The sequence below is a fragment of the Muntiacus reevesi genome, chromosome 20 (genome assembly GCF_963930625.1).
Source record: "Muntiacus reevesi chromosome 20, mMunRee1.1, whole genome shotgun sequence".
NCBI classification, from domain to species: domain Eukaryota; kingdom Metazoa; phylum Chordata; class Mammalia; order Artiodactyla; family Cervidae; genus Muntiacus; species Muntiacus reevesi.
Genome location: NC_089268.1, coordinates 50,511,377 through 50,534,478, shown reverse-complemented (window position 1 = coordinate 50,534,478; position 23,102 = coordinate 50,511,377). Strand labels below are relative to the sequence as shown.

The window sequence follows — 23,102 nt, the reverse complement described above, 5'->3', positions numbered from 1 at the left end:
AGCCAGGCTTTCTAGAGGCGGGAGGGACAGAGGACAAGTGGATGCGCGTGGTGTCCAACCTACGGCCAACTTCAGCTGCAACTCTTGGGGCGAAAGGGGTGGGGAGAGAGAGGAAAGGGAAACCACAGGTCTGTGAGTCGCTCTGAAAACGCCCTTCCGGTGCAATAAAAAGACAGCCTCACCGCACGCACCGGGGCTCACCTGAGTCTGGATGCTGGCTGTATTTCCCGATCACTGGGCCGTGGAACCGCAGTGGAGGGGGACGAAGGCGGGCAGAGAGGGGAGAAAGAGAGCAGGTCAGGGCGGCTGTTATGACCTCGTGTGTCCAGGGGCAGCGGGGCGGCCTCTCTGCCCGCCTGCCAGGCCCACGTGGGCAGCACGGTTGACACTGCCAGCGGCCAGAGAGCGGGAGAGCCCAGGGCCTCTGGGTGGGCTTTCACCAAATGGAGTGCCTCCTGTTCAGAAGGGAGGTCTGGGGCCCCTCTGGCTCTGGAACCTGAGGGGGGTGCAGCTCTGAGAGGAGGGGTCCAGACACAGCATCCTGTACCCCCTCAAGCCAAAGGGTGACTTTCACTGTGTCCAACGCCACTCAGGTCCCTGCAGCCTGTGCTGGGGCACCAGGCTCAGGTTAGACCAGACGGCATCATGTGCCCGTGAAGCCTGGTCCCCTGGGCACCCCAGCTCAGGGACCAAGGTGGCAGCTGTGAGCCTGGGCTGCCGCTTGCCTGCACGTCCCCCCAACCCAGGGGCACCGAGGAAGGCTCCCCCAAGGGCAACTCAGGAGGCCCCAGCAGGGGACGGACCCCATGTGGCCACAGCTGAAAACAAGACCAGTCTCCCGGCAAGATGCTGAACGCATGCAAACTTGCCCAAGTCGGAAAACTGAGTCCAACATTGGCTGTTCTAGAATCCAGTTTGCACAACAAGGCTGAGGAAGTCCTCTGTCTTTTCCTTCTCTTCCCTTTGTTCTGGACACGCGGTCCCCACCTGGACGTCACACAGACCTGGGATACTAGGAGGCGTTTGGCTTTCTCAGCAGCTCTGGCCTAACTCCCGACACCTCGGGAGGGAGGGGCAGCCATCAGAGGCATCTGGTTGCCGCGGCGCCCGAGGCCATCGTGGGGATGGTCCTGGGTGGAGGGGGCTCGGGTGCCCGGCTCCAGCCTCACTCCGGTTGATCAGACACTCAGCCTCGTCCCGGCATGGGAGCAGCTTCAGTTCACAAGAGCCAAACTGAGCTTGACTCTTAAGAGCCGAACGAGCTACACAGATGGTCTAGCTTTTCTTTAAATGATGTTTAACGATTACTGAGAAGTTCTCTGGCCCCAAGAGCAGCTAATAAACTCGGGAACACATACTGAAAAGCAGTGTCCCAGGGCAAGGGTGTCACTGAGTGCTTATCTTTCCCTTGATGTCACACGAGAGAAAAGTCCTTCCTTCCTTCTCAGGTGATGATGGATCACAAAGGGGCCGTGCGGCCACCAGGGGGTCATGGCTGCCAGGACTGCAGAAGCCTCGGTGCCTGGGAGGGCTGGGGTCAGGGCGGGAGAAGAGACCCCACACCCTAGGGGCAGTGGGGAGGCTCAGGGTCAGGGCGGGAGGAGGAGACCACATACCCTAGGGGCAGGAGGGGAGAGCCCACACCCTAGGGGCAGTGGCCGCGCGCGTTCTAAGGGAAGCTCATCCTGCAGCCGCTCAGTGCAGGGGTTCTGGGAGGATAGCGGGGCCCCTGGGTATCGCCCCACCCCACCCCCGTGACCCTGGTCCTGCCCGCCGCTGGCCCCCGCCGGCCGCCCGCCCCCGGCCCGGCCCACTCACGGTTGAGCAGCCCGAGCTGCAGGAGCGAGGCCAGGGCGGTGAGGATCATGAAGAGCAGCAGGCCGCCCCGGCGGCCCAGGACGCGCACCGCCAGGCACATGGCCAGGCAGGACGCCAGCGCGATGCCGGCCGCCGCGTAGTAGTCGGCGTAGAAGTCCTCGAGCAGCGGCACCTTCACCTCGTGGCCCATCATGCTGCGGGCGAAGCAGTGGTGGATCCCGAAGCCGGTCAGCCTGTGGGCACACGGCGCGTGGGCCACGGGGTCCCGGGGGCGGGCCGCGCGGGGGTGCTCCCGGTGCGCCCCGCTTTCCCGAGGCTGGGGTCCGTGTCCGCCAGCACGGTTCCCTCCAGAGGCTCGGGCGGCTCCTCGGCTCACCGGCCCGCGCCGCTCCTGGGCGCCCCGCCCGCCGCCGCCCGGCCCCCGCACTCACGAGTTCACGCACAGCACCACGATGTTCTTCCACAGGTTCCGGGTCCCCACCACCTTCACGATGCAGACCTTCCTGGGCCTCCGGGACAGCTCCTTCTCCAGCTCTGCGGGGAACGGCTCGTGAGCCACACTGGCCGGCCGGCCGGCAGGGGGCCCCACCGACAGGCCGGGCGTCAACTGCGGCGTCAGGAGGAGAGCGGTTTCCGCTAAGGCGGGGGAGGGCCTGGCTCTGGGGCAGAACACTGTCTTTGCAGGTGCAGCAGGGGCTGCAGGGAAACGGGCCTTTTCCAGAGACAGCAGGATGCACGAAGCAGTCACCCGAGTGGGCTCTGTCTGCAGGCGCTGCTGGCGGGCGCTGAGGCCCTGGTTAGGCTCGGGCAGGGTTCCCTGCCCAGGGTTCTCCTCCTCGCGGAGTCTGATTGGTCTGCATCTCCCTCTGCTTAAGGACTGGGAGACGCACGCGCTGCCCTGGTCCCCAGGGCACAACAAACTGGGCAGGTACAGTGCCCGCATCTTAGAAAGAGAAGTGGCCAAATGGACCAGGAGATCCAACCACTCCATCCTAAAGGAAATCAGTCCTGAATATTCATTGCAAGGACTGATGCTGAAGCTGAAACTCCAATACTTGGCTACCTGCTGTGAAGACCTGACTCATTGGAAAAGATCCTGATGCTGGGAAAGATGGAAGGCAGGAGAAGGGGAGGACAGGATGACATGGTTGGATGGCATCACCGACACGATGGACTTGAGTTTGAGCAAGCTCTGGGAGTTAGTGATGGACAGGGAAGCCTGGTGTGCGTCCATGGGGTCGCAGAGTCTGACTCGACTGAGCGACTGAACAGCCACAACGACACCCTTTTCAGGGGCCAGAAAAGGAAAAGGAGACTTAAGCAAGCAGGACTGCTGAAGCTGGGGAAGTGAGTAAAGACTGAAAGTGCGCCGACCAGAGGCGGCTGGGGGCCTGAGGAGTGGGTAGTCCTGGTGGGGTCCTGGGCAGCCCTCGGTGGGGATGTCAGGTCCGGGCTACAGCTGGGCTGCCCGCACAACAGCCGTGAGGTTTCCCAGCCGTGACACAGTCAGAGGACCTGGGACGTTACAACCGGGAGACTGATGGGGAGGTTTCAGAATTCTGTCTCTGCAGCTTTACCATAAACTTGAGATGAATCCTAAACAAGTGCACTAAAAATAAAGCCCGCGGTGGGTGCGAAGGCCTGGGGGAAGCGGGGTCGCCTCTGGAGGGGCCTGGGAGTGGCAGCTCTCTCGGGAGACGGGGTCTTGGGGGCGTGTGCCCCTCCTGAACGTCCTAGGCCCACTCTGACCCCGGGACGCCCTGCCCCCTCCCTGCCATCCACGGGAGAGGGTCACCACCTCACTAGTGACAGCTGGGGGGGAAAAGAGGCTGCTTAACCACAAGGGCTTAGGAGGTTTTCTCTTTTAAAAATGTTTGGGGACTTCCCTGGTGACCCAGTGGTTAGGAATATGCCTTCCAATGCAGGGGACGTGGGTTCGATTCCTGGTTGAGAAACCAAGAGCCCACAGGCTACGGGGCAATGAAGCCGGCGTCCCACAGCTGCTGAAAGCCTTGCACTGCACGGGAGATCCAGTGCAGCCAAAAAAGAAAAAAGTCCGGATCAGCACCACCACCTGGGGCCCAGAAGGGAGAAGGGGGACCGCGCCTACATCCGCGGGATCAGCCCCCTGAGTCTCCAGAACCTTCTTCCTTCTCACTGTTCAGGCCCAGACCTGGCGGCCTGTGCCTCAGCGGGGACAGCTGGGCATCCAGCCGTCCATCCACAGGTCCTCCTGGCCTTTATCGTCCCCTCTGCAGAAACAGGCTCATGGGCGTCACAGACACACTTTCCCCACGGTCACAACACTAGAAGACTTTTAAAGAGCATGGAAATGTGCTCCGAACACATAACGCCGATCCAACGATACGAGTATCCTCACTGTTGTAAAACTGCTCATGAACCTGCTATCACAGGTTCCACACTTGCTCACCGTGGAAATCTTCCAAGAAGAAAAACTAGACGTCCATTAGGACAGCTGTATAGATTAAAATTTTTTTTGTACTGTGGCCCAAACTGAATTCCTGATACTTTCTGGTATATGAAATAGAGGTTGTTAAGAAGCTGTAGCAATTGTAATTATGACCTGAGTTTTCTTTTTTTTTAAGCATTAAACTCTGGAGCCCAAGTTGACTGTAGTCTGCAGAGGTAGCTGCGTTATTCTGGGTGGAATCCCATTGACCCGTCAGGGCCGCTGGTGTCTTGCGCGTCCCGGGCCTGTCAACAACAACGCAGAACTTCCCAGGTCTGTTCTGGGAGGAAACCCAGCGGGGAGGCCCTCGGGATGGACACCAGAGGCCTTTCGGTCTCTCCAGAAATCTCGGGGCTCCCTGAGGTCCTCACGTGGGGGAATAGGAGGGACAAGGGGCATGGAGAACAGGCTCTGAGCACCCATGAGTCGACAGGGACCCATGACGCCTCCCCTCTCCCTGCGCCTCTTCCAACCTCTTGGAGCCAGACTTGAGATTCCAAGACGAAGGCTAAGTCGGGCCTCTGGGGCTCCAGGCCTCCCCTGCTCCGCACGCGCCCCCTCTCTGCCCTGCTCCCCGCAATGGGCCACCGGGGAGCCGGCCCTGGCCGGACAGGTGATAGCTGTCCTCACCTGGAGGGGTGAGGGGACTGACGGAACCCCAGCTCTCACCCTCGGGCTGAGGCTTCCCGTCTGATGAAGGGACGGAATAACGACCAGACAGAAGTCGCGGGGCTGCCTGGCCCCCTGGGTGCAGCCGCCTCCCTGGCCCCAGGCTCGGCTGACCCAGACCGTCCCAGCTTCTCCCCAGCCAGCGCAGGGACTCCTTCCTGGGCCTGGGGGACCCCCGCTGACCCCTGAGGTGGCCTCTCGGTCCGCGAGGCTCCAGCCAGCCTGAGGACCCCGCAGGAGCAGGAAGCTTATGCAGAGGGTCAGAGGCGGGTCGCTGGGGGCAAGGAGGGGGCCTGACACGGGGACCTGCTCCTCACCAGGGGTCCAGGACAGACGGACAAGACAGAGCGAGCCACCCGGGGCCGGGTCTACGCTCTGTTACCGAGCAGGGCTCAGGCAAAGCCCCTGGCCTGATGTGGGGACCCTCGAACCTCAGAGCCTCACCCTAACGACCTGGCCAGGACGCTCCCCTCAGCGTCAGGCTGCGCAGAGAGGGCCTGCTGCAGGGCGATGGGACTTCCCCGACCCGGCTCACGCGGAAGAGGCCAGGGGGCTCCTGCCAAGGAGGGAACGCTGGGGGTGGGGAGCCCTGCCCCAGCCCCAGCCTCTTGGGGCCCCTTCCCCAGAGGTAGAGGGGGGTGATCGGATTGACAGAACAGGTTCTGAGGGGGGTCAAACGCACGAAGAGCGGCTCAGCCCCGCGTGGCGGGGGTGGAGTCAGGGCTGGAGAGAAGCCGGGAGGGGCCTGGATTAGATGCTGGGGAGGAGCGTCCACCCAGGCAGTGCAGGGCGTGGGTCTGGAGCTCGGACAGCCACCGTCCCCGGGTGCTGCCGCAGAGGGAGACCCAGGGACGGGGACAGCTGCGTGCCCCGGGGCCCCGGGCTGAACCCAGCACCACCAACTCCCGGGCAGGGAAGCGGGAAAAGAGTGAGCACCGCCTTCCAAAAACAGGAGGGAAATGAATCCGTGCAATGAGGATGCAGACAACAAGCTCCTCCCAGACGGGTTCTAACCCAGAAGCAGCAGAGGAGGTGACAAAACGCCGGAGACAAGGCACTTTGACTTAAGAGCGCTGACGTGCTGATGGCCGGGCTTGGGCAAGGCTGGGATGAGGGCCGGACCCTGCGCGAGGAGCAGACGCGGCCCGAGAGGCGCGCGGTCCACCCGGCCCTCCGCCCCGCCGGGCCTGCGTCCACCCCCTCTCCTGCGGCAGCACCGAAGCCGCTGCCGCTGGGCTTGCAGGGCCCACGTCCCAGGGCTCCTGCTCACTAGCTGTGTGACCCCCGGCAAGACGCTCAGCCTCTCTGTGCCTCGGCCCCCTCAGCTGCAAACGGCACAGTCACAGCAGCCTGCACAGAACTGCTGTGGAAAGCCTCAGCACGCGCCGCTCACTTCAGGGCTTGCTGAACACAGCGTTCAGGGCTCCCTCCAAGGTCTACTGGACCAGAGCTCGGGGCTGCCTGCCGGGAGGGGCCCAGGAGTCTGGGCTACAACACCTCCTGGTGACGCCACGCGTCTGGCCCAGCCTGTGCTGACATTCCTGATAAATTCTACGGACCTGAACTTTCCTGCTTCTTCCGACACCCAGTCGATAGGTCCTGACAGATACAGACAACGGGGTAGCTGCCTGAAGGTCCTGCTTGGGAGAGATGGCTCGGGGACCAGGGCCACCCCCAGGCCAGCATCTGCTGACGCCACCAGGCAGGCAGGCAGGCAAGGCTGAGTGCCAGGCGCCGGCTAAGCCTCGAGTTTCCCCCGAGGAGCAGGGGCACGGAAGGTCACGCCTCCCTCCAGACTTGGGCCCGATCACGTTCCTTGTTGAGCTGGGGACTGACCATCACAGGAAGTGAGACCGCTGGCTGGGGCCGCTGCCTGGCAGAGTGGGGCCCATGCAGGGCGTGTTGTGGGGTGACTCCCTGTCCTGGAGGGGTGGCTGGCGGGTCCCCCACGCCTGGTGGGGCCTCAGGGCTGAAGGGAAGACGTGCTCACCGGGCATCACGCCTTTGATGTCACTCTCGGGACTCATGCGGTTCTTCTGCGTGAAGTGCAGGATCAGCTTCTTTGCCGACTCAAACTGGTGGGTGGCCATGAGCCACCGCAGGGACTCGGGGAAGATCCTGCAGAGAGACGGGGGGAACAGGTGAGGGTCTTTGCATCGTGTGGGGTGAGGAGACACTCTGTCGGGGGCTGGGAGCGTCCAGGCAGGTCCGTCTGGGTTTCTGTCCGTGAGCTGGGGAGGCCAGTGGGTGCTCACGACTCGGGTAGTGCCGCCGGCCAAAAGAAGACTGTGGCCCTGGATTTTCCTAGTTTTCTTTAGAAAGTATAAACGACGCAATTTTTAAAATATGGCAGAAAGGAGCAGCATCCTCCCAGCTGTGTCAAGAAACCCATGTAGGCTGTTGAGCACAACGCTGTGCCTCTAAAGTCCGTTCCGGCAACTCACGGACGGGCTGCTTTTGTGATAGTTTGTCTCAAAACCGGGGCTTCCCTGGTGGCTCAGACGGTAAAGAATGCAGGAGACTTGGGTTTGCCCCCTGGGTCGGGAAGATCCCCCGGAGGAGGAAATGGCCACCCGCTCCAGCATTCTTGCCTGGGAAATCCTATGGACAGATCTGTTTCAAAAAACAAATGTTCACAGAATGGCTTTAAGTTTTAAAAAATGCCCCCATCCTAGCAATCTGACAGGCGCTTTCCCGGGCCTCCCCCGCAGAACTGTTTTCACCTTGCTGCTCATGCCCGGAACTGCTCCCTGAGAGGATGGTTTTCAAGGGTTATTGGCAACAGACTCCTTGCTGGTTACTGTTTAGGATGAAATCTGATGAGGATTCCCAGTGGGAGGAAAAAACCTCCCAAAGTCGTGTCTTATTCTCAGTGCATGTTGTAACTTCACGTTTATAACGACATTTGCAAGTCGGCCGAAGAGAACAACGTGCCTGTTTGGGGCAGGGGTCAGCGTGCTTTTTCTGTAAAAGCCCAAACAGCCGATATTTTACACTTTGCCTGCAGGCCGCGAGGTCTCTTCATAAACCAGCCACTGCCCCTTCCTCAGGGGCGGGCTGTGTCCCCAGGACTTGACTCTGAGGCTGGCGGCGCTCCTGGGCGGGGGACGCCGAAGCTGGGAGTCGGGGCTGGGGACGACAGCACAGCCCCTGCGGCCCGCGCTCCGGTGTCCCCGTGTCCCCTGTCGCTTGCAGCGTGTCCGGGAAGCATGACCGATGCTGATAAGCAGTTATCTTTGCTGCTGCCTGGCACCTGCCCTGCCAGCTCTGGGGAGACTCCAGTTAGAGTCAGCCAGAAGCCAGAAAAGCTGACTCTGACAGAGTCACATCACTCATGATGCAACAGCTGTCATCCCCTTGCTTGTCTGAAGAAAAACCAAGTTTCTAAATGTTCATGATGTATTCTGCAGAAACAGCTGACGTCAGCGGTACATTGGGTACACTGGGCTGCTCTGTGAGTGTTAATCTGAGCTGGGCGGCCTGGGTTGTCACCAAGAGTCAAAGAGCCCCCCTCCCACCAGGCTGCAGGAGGGTCCTCCCCAGGAAGGCATGGTCCGAGCCAGAAGCTGGGCTTGGGAAGCCCCACGTCTTTTCCCCTGGGAGCCCCCCAAAAAGCTGATAAAACACAGGTTCCAAACTGGAGGTACAGATTTTTTTTAAATAATAAAAGTTAATGTTTTACTGGCCTTTACCTTTTACAAATTAACTTTGAATAATGTATGTCCAGCAAACAGAAACAGTCAGAATCATATTACATAGACATTAACATCTTGCCATATTTTATCAGAGCTTTTCTTTGTAATGAAATAGCCTAATACAAATGCCCACTCTTATAGCTCTCAATACTCTCTCCCATCCATCTTTCTGATTTATTTGAGTTTAGTGTCACGTTCTTATTTCTTGAGAGAGACACATAGATCATTAACTTTAATTCTTCTTTTCTAATATGTGCATTTTGGACTTCAAAATTCCACCTACCATTTTAGCTACACTTTACAACTTTTGATAAGGAGTTCTTGCTGAGATTTGATTCTAAATATTTTGTGACTCTCTCAGGATTTTTCCTTACCTATGACAAACCTTGTATATATTTTACAAATGTGAATGTTACATGTATATGTATATATAAACATGTGCGTATTACATATATATACACATTTACAAACACATAGGGGTTGAGAGGAGGGTAGTGGCAGAGCTGCAGTCTTGTTTCATTGATTCTTAATTTTTTAAAATCACTTTGAGAAAACAGTCTGTGTTCTGCAAGCTGGCACAACCAGAACCCTGGGTCCAAGAGGAGAGATGAGAGGAGAGGGGCAGGGCCCAGGGAGGGGGGCCCCTGAGGTTATGGGGGAGCAGCGGCCCTCGGACCAGAATGAACCCAAGTAAGAAACTGCTCTCCCAGGAGACCTGGGCACAGGTGACAGGCAGACTCTTAGCCACACGACCCATCTCCAGGGGCAGACAGCACTGCAAACCACCTCCCCACGACCGGGTCTACACTCACTAGGCCTCCGGACACACGTTTCCCGTGTGTTTAAGCCTTTCAAGCCTGTTATGTGGAAGTAACATTCTCCCTACTGCACAGATGGGAAGACTCAGGTGAACAAAGTTCAGGGACATCGTCCAGATTCCGGGGGGTTAAAGGCAGAGCTGGGTCAGAGCCCAGGCACCCCGACCCAGGACCCATGATCAGAACCTCGGGGGTCACAGCAAAGACGCCCAGCCCAAGTGCGGGGATGGTGCTCCGATGATGGGGGATGGGAGGCAGACACTGGTCCAGCGACGCCCCCTCGGGCCCTCCAGATGCCGCGGTGCCCATCCCCTCCCGGGTGTTTCAATCTGCTGTGGTCACAAAGGACGTGCTGAGCCGTCCGCCGGTGAGAAAGCCCAGGACGGCTGCTCCAGCCTGGGTGATGTGTGGTGCGGCCACATTATGGGAACTTAATGAAATGTCTCCCGACAAGTACATAATGTAATAACACCATGGAAATTAAAAAGCCGGCCAGTGGCCCAGGGTCTGGCAGGAATGTAGCTGAGCCTCAGGATATCCATCATTTTCAACAAAAATTTAAGAGCGTAGTGGGCGGCTGGAGCCCACGTCTGCTGCGGGACTCACGCGTGGGGCCGACACTAAAACGGCAACCACTCCAGTATTCCTGCCTGGAGGATCCCACGGACAGAGGACGGAGGTGGCTACAGTCCGTGGGGTCGCAGATGAGTCAGACCGGACTGAGCCACTAGACAAGCAGCAGCAGCAAGTCAGACTTGCACTCATGGTCTGTTCTGCGTCCCCATCGCCTGAAATATCCCTCAGAAATTAAAACTTAACACTGTGATCCTTGCATAATACCATGACGCTGACGTTTTCTTCTTAACGTTTAACAATAAAGCCAAGTATGCTTCTGTCCCACTGGACGCCATGCACGCTGCCTTCCTGCTCATCCACATGACACCTGGTCCTGGCAAGGGTCTGCATCTAGAGCTCGTCTCTCTTCAAATCACTGAACTGGAACATTTACCCACAAAGAAAGTATGGAAGTAAGGCTGATTGCTGACACTCTGTAAGATTAACTCTCTCCTCGAGTTGTTCTGTCTGTGATTCCGAGGCACTCAGTTTTGGGTGACAGGCCTGCTGACAGCGACATCACCACACTCTGGGGGAAACCTGACCTGAACACGATCAACCGGCCACAGGGAGGAACACGCAAACCAGTGAGGACGGAGGGGCAGAGCGTGAAAGGCTTTGCGGATGGTTTCCCTGAATGTGGCTGAGAAAAGGGTCATAGATGGTTGTTCTAAGGGCGCTTTGATTTAGAGAGGTGATTCTAGCTCTGGAGTATTACCAAGCATCACACATATGACATTCTGAAAAGGCTCTCAAAATGGAAAAAAAAAAAAAAAATCAAAGACTAGAATTAAACACCAGTTGGAAGGATATTCTAAGTCTTTGAGTCAAAGCTCTTATAAAAATATACACTTAGTTCCAGTAGATAAGTTTCACCTGAATTTTTCGTTCTGTTTGGTATTGAAAAAATTAGGTAAGGAGGCTCAATTCAGGGCAGAGCAAATGGATATGAATTAGCTCTTTTAAAAAAAAGTCAAGTTCATGATTTCAGCTAAATTTAGTAAGTTAGGGAGAAGGGACAAGTACAAAATTAAAGAAAATTTGGCTCTCAGGATGGTTAAGCCTCAATGAACCCTTCCGGTAAATTTCTGTAGCACAAGGAATTCTTTCATAATTCAATTGCATCCCACGAGCTGATAGGTTACAAAAATTTGGAACGCAGCACCTTTATTGGTTTGCAACATGATGGACACCTAAGCTCCAGAATTCTTTCACTTAGGCAAAATTGTGGGGGGATTTATCAGGAGGTGCAGGCTCACAGACCAGTTTTGTGACCTTGGGCAAAGTCGCCTCGCCCCCAGGCCTCTGTTTCCCCATCTGTGGAATGGGGTGGGGTGTGTCATGACACCAAGGCTCCCCCCGCCCCAACATTCTAATGTATTTCAAGGGGCTCGTGGCGACTGTTGCCTCTTTCTAAAAAAGGTGCTGCTCGCACAGCGCACGGAACCCATGCTCCAAGGCTGCTTTAGGTGCCGCCAGGACGGGTGGAGTCAGTCCCTAAGACGCCTTCGCAGCTGGCCTTTTAAAGGTTCGGCAGCTCTGAATGGACCGCAGCGTGGAACGGCTGGGATACATTTAAAACGCTCCTCAGTTCCCGCTTGAGACAGGGGTTACTGGGAATTCATCTGGGCTCATTTCCTCCACTTCCTTGGACTCCCTTCTTTCAGCTCCTTTTACTAATTGATTCACGGGAGAGGTGATCAGGCCGCAGAAAGCGATAGGACACGTGGGCATTCAAATGTAATATTGTAGGGGAGTTAATCTGGCATTTTTGCCAACGATAAAAATAAAATGTGATGCTGAGAAACGACCTGAGGAGGTGAGTGGGCAGAAGCAGCAAAGCCTCCGTGCGCTTCTTTTTCTAACTGGAATTCCATCGGTTCCTCTGAACCAGTCGCCTGTTACATGGAGCTTCTCGGTCCCCCGGGGAGCAGCCCCTCACAACCCCCCCGACCCTGGCCTGTGGCTGCAGTCCCGAACCCCTCGGGATGATCATCGAGGCCACAAATGGAACCCTGATGGTTCGCCGTGACCTCAGACCCGGCTCTGGGAGGTGGCCCGTTGTGTCACACCTTGGCCGACCCCAAAGGAGTAGCCACAAGGACCGGTGAGACCTCCCGTCTCCTGCCAGGACCGCCCGCTCGTGTGGGGCTGTTGTGGGCTTTGCCAGAGGGCCTTCAGTGACCGATAGAGGCTGGGACCCGGCCACTCCGTTCGTCCGGGGACTCCTGCCAGTTGCCAGCCGGGCAGGCACTTAGCTGTTCTCCCTGCACACCTGTCACCAGGCCACTTCCCTAATTTCTGCCGCCGCCAACCGCTCCACCCTGCCACTCCCACGACACCCATGTGCACACGACACACACACATACCTGCACACAACACACGTGTGCATGCACACGGCCTGGGCGCGGCCTGGTCTCCAGGCTCCGAGATTCTCAAGCTGGTCTTAAGCGACCCCTGGCTTCCCCGCGGTGGGCAGGGTATCGGAGCGCAATACTGGAGCAGAGGTCAGGCCCTGGGCCATGGTGTGGCTCTGGGGTCAGACCCTGCGGCGGTGCCTTGCTTCCGACTGGCAGCTTCCCTCCACATCTACTTGGAAATGTTTCAGTTGACTGCAGGGCTTCCTATTATTTTACATAATCTCTGCCTACTCAGAAGGCAAAAATGGGGCTGCCTCTAGCCTGAGGGCTCCTGAAAATTCCACCCATCAGCAAATCCCCCAAACCCCAATTTAGAGAGCATTCTGATCTGTTCATCAGATGCTTACGACTGACATCGGGCTTCCGCTTTTGTTTCTGTGTTCACCTTTGTCAATATTACCTAACCTTCCCCATCCAGATAATTTGTAAACAACCAGGATTTTATGGAACTTCCCTGGTGGCTCAGACGGTAAAGAATCTGCCTGCAATGTGGGAGATCTGGGTTCAATCTCTGGGTTGGGAAGATCCCCTGGAAAAAGGAAGAGCTGCCCAGTCCAGTATTCTGGCCTGAAGAATTCAGGACTGTATAGTCCATGGGGTTGCAAAGAGTCAGATACGACTGAGTGACTTTCACACACATACATAGGATTTGATGGGCCTCCCAGGTGGCGCAGTGGTAAAGAATCCATCCGCCAATAATGCAGGAGATGCAAGAGATGTGGCGGGTTCAGTCCCTGGGCCAGGATGACTTCCTGGAGAAGGAGATGGCAACCCACTCCAGTGTTCTTGCCTGGGAAATCCCATGGACAGAGGAGCTTGGGGGGCTACAGTCCGTGGGGTCAAGAGAGTCGGACATGGCTGAGCACACACATAGGATTTGACTAAAACATTTTTTGTTGTTGTTGTTGCAAGTGTCCTGAAACTCTCCTTAAATTAACAATCTGACAACCTGCAGAGTCAATCAAGCTCCCAGAGGCGACAGGTCTTTTATGACTCACTTCTTCCACTTTCCTGGGAGGAAAACGTTGTCCTGTGGGGCTTGACCTCTGGGGACGCTGTAGCTGAACTGGGTTTCTGTCCTGGCGCCCAGGGCGTCCTGAGGCCCTTGTTTTACGTCTGCATGGTGTTATTTCGACCCCCTGTTGTAAAGAATCTGCCTGTAGTGCAGGAGACCAGGGTTTTATCCCTGGGTTGGGAAGATCCTCTGCAGAAGGGAATGACAATCCATTCCAGTATTCCTGCCTGGAGAATCCCATGGACAGAGGAGCCTGGCGGGCTACAGTCCAGGGGGTCACGAAGAGTCAGACACGACTGAGCAACTAACACACAGACACACAATCACACTGACATAAACTTTATCTGGACGCAGGAAGGTGTTCTGTCCCCTGGTGTGAGTGGGCAAGACGAACAAACGCTGGGATGCTCATGTACGGTCCTCGTGCCGGCTCGGGAATCACTGCGGGCCTTGACCTCAGCCGGCAGGCCAGAGCTGGGCCAATCGCTCTCTGCCTCAGTTTCTCCATCTGCCCTGGAACCTCCTCCAGAGGGTCAGAGTTGTAGAAAGTGCCGGGCAGCATCTGACTCAGAGCAGACCCTCAAGAAATGTTAAAAATCAGTATTATTCTGGTCAGAATAGTTCTGACCATATTTAAAAGAGCCAAATAATATTTAGGAGCGCTTATCTATTGGAATTGTTAATAATGTTTTTCGGGATATTTATTTAACATGAGGCCCTTCAAATGTTTTACAACGGCTTGTTTCTTGAAATTTTAAAAAATTAAGATTGCTTTTAGCACATACCACGTGCCCGAGGGGTTTAAGTGCTTCTCCTCCCCCAGAGAGTCCTCAGGCCAGCCCGCTCGGATGGCCGTGGTGTCAAGGTTCATCTTCCCTCTGAGGAATGGACAGACTGCTTGTTCTCGCTGCTCCCAGGGCGTGGAGAGCCTCCTCTCAGGCCTCCGTGTTCCCGCGGGGTTGACTCCCTTCCTGCTCTCTGGACGCGTCCCGCGGTCTCGCTGACTGCGCAGTGCTCGGTCGATGATCCCGTACCTTCACGCGTCTTGAAACCTTCTCAAGGCAGCTCACGCCACGCATCCATCAGGCGAGTCTCAGGGAGGCCCCGCTCGATGCAGGGGCTTGGCTGGGAGCCTGGGGGTCGTGAAGGGAGACCACGCCCAGGTTCCCTGCGGGGTGAGGGCCACACGGGTGCCGGGACAGGAGAGCAAGGTGGGACCTTGCCGTCCCCGCAGCTGCCACCAGGGGCCACAGCTGGAGACTCCCAGACGTGCCTGCGTGTGAGGGTACGTTCTCACAGCACAGATAAAATCGCTGGATTCCGTGCCGAGGCCTTTGTGTCTTCTATGGGTTCCAGGAATGCCTATGACTTCCACCATCTGAGATGACCCACAGGAACTGCGCTGGGCAGCAGGCCCCGCGTGGCATCTTGCAGACCCTCACGGATGGCACCTGCTTCACGCCGGGCAGAACCAAGAACCCCTTCCTGCAAGCAGAGTGTGCTGTCCTCAGCCGACACGTGTCCCCTCTCACACCTTGTCAGCATCTTCGTTGGACCAGGCCCCTCGTCCCGTAAGCAGACGGCTGGGTGCTCCTTCTCACGGGGCAGCCCGGCATGCAGCAGCCCCCGGGACTCGAGCCGACAGCCTCCCTGGAAGGCTTCCCGAACCACCCTTGGACATCCAGACCCAGGCGGTCTGGGGTGAGGCCCCGTGGTAGTGCTGGCCCAGCCTGCTCTCTGAGAACCACTGATGGTCGAAAACCAGCTTTTAATGGCTCTCCACACTTTTGAGTGTTTTTACAGAAGCTTTTTGATGTCCTGGTCTTTCCAGCTAAAACCAGGGGTAATCCCACTAACCACCATCTTGGACCTAATCCGAGAATATCAGGTTAACACAGCCTTGCATACAGGAGCCTAAGACTGATCTCCAGAAAAGCGCTTCCTGAAAACTTGAAGACACGTTCAAGTCGCCACACCTGATGCTGCACCTTCCTCGTGGGAGGCACCTGAGGCTCCCCTCCATGACAAGCTGCTCTTCCACGCAGCGGGAGAGTGTGTGTGTGCGTACAGTGGCGTGCTCCCTGAATAAGCCTGGGTGCGCTGTCTCACCAGCGGCCTCGCCGGGGACCTCGCTGAATTGCTGCGCTAGTGGTAAAGAATCCGCCTGCCAATGCAGGAGATGCAAGAGACTCAGGTTCGACCCCTGGGTGGAGGAGATCCCCTGGAGAAGGAAATGGCAGCCCACTCCAGTCTTCTTGCCTGGAGACTCCCATGGACAGAGCAGCCTGGTGGGCTACAGTCCAGGGGTCGCGCAGGGTCAGACACAACTGAGTGACAGACACACACACAGCGCCCTCAGCGCACCCCGGGCAGACATGCCCACGCTCCTGCTCACAAACCATCCCGGGGGCTTGGCTCCTGCAGAGAGGCTCTTCAGGGGGCGACAGCGAGCAGCAACATTTGGGGAGTGTGACGGAGCATCTCCACCATCTCTGGGAACCCTTCCTCCTGGATCTCCCCCCAGCCCTGAGGTCAGATGCCACGCAGACGGCCTTCGCTAGCACCTCCGCAGCTCCGGTCACTCTCTTCAGGGAGACTCCCCGGGGCCAGCCAAGGCCATGTCTCTGTGCACACGTTCCTGATCATGCACACCTTCCTGACCGCACACAGCTTCCTGACCGTGCACACCTTCCTGGTCATGCACACCTTCCTGACCGCGCACACCTTTCTGGTCATGCACACCTTCCTGACAGTGCACACGTTCCTGACCGTGCACACGTTCCTGATCATGCACACCTTCCTGACCGCGCATACCTTCCTGGTCATGCACACCTTCCTGGTCATGCACACCTTTCCTGACCGTGCACACCTTCCTGACAGTGCACACCTTCCTGATCATGCACACCTTCCTGGTCGTGCACACCTTCCTGGTCGTGCACACATTCCTGATCACGCACACCTTCCTGGTCATGCACACCTTCCTGGTCGTGCACACCTTCCTGACCGTGCACACATTCCTGATCACGCACACCTTCCTGACCGCGCACACCTTCCTGGTCATGCACACCTTCCTGACCGTGCACACCTTCCTGGTCATGCACACCTTCCTGACAGTGCACACCTTCCTGGTCATGCACCCCGCACTCTCCCCAACCAGCTCAGTGAGCGCACGCCTGGACCCCCCAATACAGCCGCCCCCCAGAGCACGCTCAGCCCTCAGACCCTCCCACACGACCCCGACACCCAGAGGCCACAGCCCTGCCCGCCGCACGGAGTCAGCTTCTGCCCAGCTCTCCTCATCTGCCAGGAACACGTCTCCACCCAGAACCTATTTCGATCTCCTCTTTCTGATCACTTAATCTCAGCAAGGCTCATTTCCTCAGAGAGGCTACCCCAAGTTCCTTCTTCCTGTGACTTTGACCCACTTCTCCTCGTGCTGCTTATTAGGCAGTGTGTCACTGGCTCGTTTACTGCTTTTTGGGCCGTGGCCCTCCTCACCTCCCAACAAGCATGAGCACAGGCTGGACTCAGAGGCTCTCGGACCTGGAACCGCGTTCAGGGTAGGGAAGGGCGACCAGTTAACACAGGAGGGGAATTCACTTCCCGGTCAGAGTGCTCTGTTGCACAGACTTCCCGAGACGCAGATTCCCTGATGATACTGTTTGGCCTTGGAGATGGATCCCCTTGGTGAGAATTTCCTTCCACGTGGGTCTCAGATCCAGCGATTCCCCACAGAACTCTCCTTTCTGACCCGGAGAGTCCAGGGAGCGTCCCTAGTTTCTCCAACAGCTTCCAGCCGTGGACACTGATAGGAGTTTGGAGGGACACTCCGGCCCCTGTAGTGCAGACTTCCAGGTGCCAGCGTCTTAAGGGTGAATCCCAGTGAATCCCAGTTGGCCAGGCGTGGAGCCTGGGCCCTGTGCGACGCGGAGACCTTCTGGTCCTGTCATCGCTGATGCTCCAAGGTCCGGCTTCCTTCTGGGAACTCAGTTCTAAGTGCACACAGGGTCTGAGACCTCAGCCCCGTGCGGGGCTCACCTAGACCCCCGGACCCCTTCCTGGCTCAGAGGCCTGCAGTGACCTCTGTGTCACTCTGGCTTGAATGCTGTCCCCGATGCCCTTTTTCCTGCCCTGGAGGTCAGCACTGTGTCCGTAATAGTTGATGCAGCCTCTTACCTAGTGTGTGTCTGGAAGCCCCCAGCCTCCATCTGGACCGGACCTTCATCTGCACCTTTATTTCCTCCGCGCTCCGCACCTAGCCTGAGTCCTGGGCACTCGGTATCATGTGCTCTGCTTTTGTTGTGGTTCGGTCACTCAGTCGTGTCCGACTCTTTGGGACCCCACAGACTGCAGCACACGAGGCTTCCCTGTCCTTCACCATCTTCCGGAACTTGCTCAAACTCAAGTCCATCGAGTCGGGTGATGCCATCCAACCATCTCATCCTCTGTCGTCCCCTTCTCCTCCCGCCTTCAGTCTTCCAGCATCAGGGTCTTTTCCAGTGAGTCGGTTCTTCACATCAGGTGGCCAGAATATCGGAGGTTCAGCTTCAGCATCAGTCCTTCCAATGAACATCCAGTGGACTTCCTTCAGGATGGACTCTGGTTTACGGCCTCTGTTCCTCGGAGTTGCTCCAAAGCACCAGGCACGCTGCCAGGCGCCCAGACTGCATACAAATACTGGTTCTTAAAGAGTGACTTTCAATATTTTTGTCACCAACAGCCAGGCGTGCTGGCTGGCTGCAGCTCCTGTCCTCCCCCAGAGGCCAGTTCACGCTTCAGGAGTGAGGACGCTCCTCCGGCAGCAGAGGGGTGGAAGGGTGGTCATCAGGGGACAAAAACGAGGGGCCCTTCAGTGGCCTTTAAAAGCCAGTGACGCCACCAGAGCTGCGGAGGGCTGTGGGCAGAGGTGGACCGCGGTTCCCTCGACTGTCCCCTGGACAGTTGCAGGCCTGCAGGGTATGTCACACCCTGAAAGCGGGGTGTGATAACGGTAACAGCAGCAGCTGTGATCTGCCAACGCCGCTCAGGCCAGATACATGCCAGGTGCTTCGGGGGTCCCGACGTCCACGACAGCAGCTGACCTGGGGTGGAGCGGGTCCACCTCAAAGTCAGGGTGCCCGGGCAGGAACCACACGGCGTCCGTACATCCGGACGCCACCCGTCTGTCTGTCTGCAAACACTCCTCACTTATCAAAGCACCCTGGGTGCCCTTTGCACCATCAAGCTTTGTTTTTACATTTGCATGTTTCAAAGAACATTTTTAGGTTTTCTAACATATTCACATCAGTTCAGTTCAGTCGCTCAGTCGTGTCCAGCTCTTTGAGACCCCATAAACCGCAGCACGCCAGGCCTCCCTCTCCATCACCAACTCCTGGAGTCCACCCAAACCCATGTCTATTGAGTCGGTGATGCCATCCAACCATCTCATCCTCTGTCGTCCCCTTCTCCTCCTGCCCTCAGTCTTTCCCAACATCAGGGTCTTTTCTAATGAGTCAGCTCTTTGCATCAGGTGGCCAAAGTACTGGAGTTTCAGCTTCAACATCAGTCCTTCCAATGAACACCCAGGACTGATCTCCTTTAGGATGGACTGGTTGGATCTCCTTGCAGTCCAAGGGACTCCAAGAGTCTTCTCCAACACCACAGTTCAAAAGCATCAATTCTTTGGCACTCAGCTTTCTTCACAGTCCAACTCTCACATCTATACATGACCACTGGAAAAACCATAGCCTTGATTAGACGGACCTTTGTTGGCAAAGTAATGTCTCTGCTTTTTAATATACTGTCTAGGTTGGTCATAACTTTCCTTCCAAGGAGTAAGCATCATTTAATTTCATGGCTGCAATCACCATCTGCAGTGATTTTGGAGCCCAGAAAAATAAAGTCAGCCACTGTTTCCACTGTTTTTCCATCAATGAAGTGATGGGACTGGATGCCATGATCTTAGTTTTCTGAATGTTGAGCTTTAAGTCAATTTTTTCACTCTCCTCTTTCACTTTCATCAAGAGGTTCTTTAGTTCCTCTTCACTTTCTGCCATAAGAGTGGTGTCATCTGCATATCTGAGGTTATTGATATTTCTCATGGCAATCTTGATTCCAGCTTGTACTTCCTCCAGTCCAGCGTTTCTCATGATGTACTCTGCATATAAGTTAAATAAGCAGGGTGACAATATACAGCCTTGACGAACTCCTTTTCCTATTTGAAATCAGTCTGTTGTTCCATGTCCAATTCTAACTGTTGCTTCCTGACCTGCATACAGGTTTCTCAAGAGGCAGGTCAGGTGGTCTGGTATTCCCATCTCTTTCAGAATTTTCCACAGTTTGTTGTGACCCACACAGTCAAAGGCTTTGGCCTAGTCAATAAAGCAGAAATAGATGTTTTTCTGGAACTCTCTTGCTTTTTCGATGATCCAACAGATGTTGGCAATTTGATCTCTGGTTCCTCTGCCTTTTCTAAAACCAGTTTGAACATCTGGAAGTTCACGGTTCATGTATTGCTGAAGCCTGGCTTGGAGAATTTTGAGCATTACTTTACTAGCATGTGAGATGAGTGCAATTGTGCGATAGTTTGAGCATTCTTTGGGATTGCCTTTCTTTGAGATTGGAATGAAAACTGACCTTTTCCAGTCCTGTGGCCACTGCTGAGTTTTCCATGTATTTTCATGTGAATTTTCATATAAATATTTACAGAATATTTATGTAATATTATGTATTCACATAAATGAACTTTTTTAAACCTTGCCTGTCATTAAATTCTCATGTATTTTTAAAATTGAAAATAATAAGATAAACCCTCTAGCATTTGGCCCGGGAGCCGGGACCCCAGACGGGCTCCAGGAAACCCCTCTCGGCACTTTTCCCCATCAGGTGTGTCCTCCTACCTGTGACAGGTAGGAGCAGCACCTGGGCGGAGCCCTGGAGCCTGGTGGTGATGGAGACGCCACTGCCTGTCCTTACGGGCGTCTGAGTCTCCGAGAGGCCGTGTGGATGCCCAGGTCTCCAGCCCCCAGGGCTGGCAGATAGCACCGCTGCCCCTGGGCGCCGTGAAGGCAGGGAAGCCTCCATGGGGGGCGGTTGGGGGGGTGCAGTCTCCTGACTGCAGAGTGGACGTGCCGCGGCAGCGGGTTCCTCTCAGTGGTGGGGAGGTCAGGGATGAGGCGCCGAGGCTGAGGGCAGTAGACAGCACCCTTGGCTCGAGGGCCCGCGGGTGTCCTCAGTTTTGCCTTCTGTTCAATGGGGCCATGAAATGCCCAGCCTGACACATCTACTATCTGTACAGAACTTGCCATTTGTGTTGGCACAAGTGCTAGGTGAGCAAGTGTTAAATAAGGAAACGTCCTGAAATTCCAAGCCGAGTGAAGCCAAGCCCTGGAGAGCAGCAGGAGAGTGAGCAGGAAAGGCCTCCTCAGGTGATACAAAGGGGGCCACCCACTCCATCCTGCCCTGGGGCACGGTTTCCCACTCCATCCTGCCTTGGGGAACGGTTTCTTTCTTCGCCTCTTAGAGCCTGCCGGAAAGAGCAGGAGGTCCCGAGACGCACAGGCTCCTGTGAGAGCAGAGCCGTCCAGTCTGGGGCCGCGGAGGAGGCTGGGCTTGGCCCGAGGGCGGCCTCCTGGCGGGTGGCCCTTACCTCATCTGGCCTCCTCCCCACCGCTGCCCGGCTCTGCGGACACCCAGCGGAAAGCCACCTCAGTCCATGTCACACGACTGCTCTGCTGGGGGCACTCCTGCCAGGTGAAGATGGGCCAGCCTACTAAGTTGAAAGTCTGCCGCTTTCTTCCCCTCTCTGGCGTCTTTGAAAAGGAAGCCCAATTAATAGCTGTCTCGGCCACAGTGACCACTTAAAGCAAAGACACAATTGACTTCTGGCTAGAAACTAGTTTTCACTAGTAACTAAATAACAGAAAAACTGCGAACTGGTGAAAATCTCTCTGAAGTCTCCTATTCTGGACTGGGGTGGGGGTGGAGTTTGGCACAGAAGGGGGATGGGAGGGAAGGAAAGAGAGAAAAGAGGCTTTTCCGGAACGGGTACAACGCTCACTTTCTGTGTAAACATCTCTATCGAAGGGTGGTGTTTTCTCAACTTTGGCTAAACATTAATCCCCTGTGGAGCTTAAAAGCCTCTAGTTGACCAAGTCATACCCCCAGGCCAGTGTGTTTAGTTGTTTTCTTTCCCTAAAGTCAGGAAGCCAAACACTAAAAGTGACACATGGTTCTAAAAGCCCCAGTGGACTCGTCCAGGACAGGGGGCGGTCAAACACCTGCAGGAGACCAGAGAGTAAATGCGCCTGACTTTGCCACATCGTCCCGGTTGTACCTGCTCAACTCTGCCAGCATGGTGTGAGAGTGGTCATGGATGACAGAGGTGGAAACACGTGAGCACGGCCCGTGTTCCAATAAAACTTTATTTACAGACACAGACAGCGGGCCAGAGCCCGCCCAACCCTCACCCAGAGGAGACGGGGAGGGGCCCTGCTAAATCTCTCCTGGACATCGTCAAAACAGGTTTCCTCCTCCCAACACGGAACCCCGCCCTTCGGAAGCCCATTCGGGAAAGCCACGTCGGAACACCCAGCATCCGGGAAGCCCGGCCAGACGATGGGGCCAGAGGGGGCGCCTGGGGCCCGTCCTGCTTCTCTGTCTGCTTTTGTGTATGTTAGAATGTTTTCCAAGATGAAACAGTTAGAAGAGGAAATTTTTTTAAAAAAGAAGGAGAGAAATTCCCTCATTAAAAACCACAAGCTGGACCTTGGGGCCATCTGGGCCCAGGGCGGGCTGACCGGGCCCGGGCTGGGCGGGCGGGCGGGGGGGGACTCTGGGGGCTGTCTGGGCCTGGGGCGGGCGGCGGGCGGGTACTCACGACCAGTAGAGCAGCATGAGCAGGAAGGGGCAGATGATGAGCGCCTGTAGCACCTGCCAGTCGCGGCACAGGGCGGCCAGCCCGGGCATGAGGAACTGCCCCGCCGTGGTCACGAAGCTCGCCACCATCGTGATCATGAATCGCTTCCCCGGGGGGCACAGCTCTATTCCTGGAACACAGAAGGGACGAGAGAGCCATGAGTACCCGGCCTGCCCGCTCCCCTTCGGGCTCAGACGCTCGTTTTTTAACAGCTGGATGAGCTTGGGTCCCCAGCATGAGGGGTCGCAGGGCGAGTCTTGGCAGAAGAACGTAGGGATGGAGAGCGGCCGGCCCCGGGATAGGAGACGCTGCTGCTGCTTCAGACGAAGACCGAGCGACATCACTCGCGGCCCCCAGCCCTCTGCTGCCCTTTCCTCTGCCTCTGCCCTGCACCCTCCCCACCTCCGCTCAGAAGTCCTCCAGACCCCCACCTCACCGCCCGCGTGTGTCCCAGTTCCTGCTGGACCCTGAGTTCCAGGCAACCCGCTCACACTTGAGCCTAAGTCAGACCAGCCGCATCCGGCCTTTCTTCTGAACCAGACAGGAAGCAAACCATGAAGCAGACTGCATCTCCTAGGGCGGGACTCCCTGAAGCCCGTCCGCCCTCGCCCTGGGCTCCCCACGCAGCCCTCTCAGATGACGGCTCTGCCAGCAGGGGTAGGTCTGATTCACCTGTGAAGCTCCAA

The 23,102-nt window shown here is 56.5% G+C and overlaps 1 protein-coding gene across 2 annotated transcripts in view; it reads right to left on the bottom strand.

Annotated features, from left to right (window-relative positions):
* The window catches only part of SLC22A23 (solute carrier family 22 member 23), a 132,127-nt gene that overhangs the window by 11,371 nt on the left and 97,654 nt on the right, over nucleotides 1-23,102 (bottom strand). Inside the window, exons 4-9 of one of the 2 annotated variants that reach the window (XM_065913365.1) lie at nucleotides 22,378-22,546; nucleotides 6,948-7,075; nucleotides 2,250-2,352; nucleotides 1,819-2,051; nucleotides 202-234; nucleotides 60-83 (exon numbers count right to left, since the gene is read on the bottom strand). In XM_065913365.1, the coding sequence (XP_065769437.1) occupies nucleotides 60-83; nucleotides 202-234; nucleotides 1,819-2,051; nucleotides 2,250-2,352; nucleotides 6,948-7,075; nucleotides 22,378-22,546 (690 nt within the window). The remainder of the gene's footprint in view (nucleotides 1-59; nucleotides 84-201; nucleotides 235-1,818; nucleotides 2,052-2,249; nucleotides 2,353-6,947; nucleotides 7,076-22,377; nucleotides 22,547-23,102) is intronic. The other variant, XM_065913366.1, reaches the window with a different exon arrangement.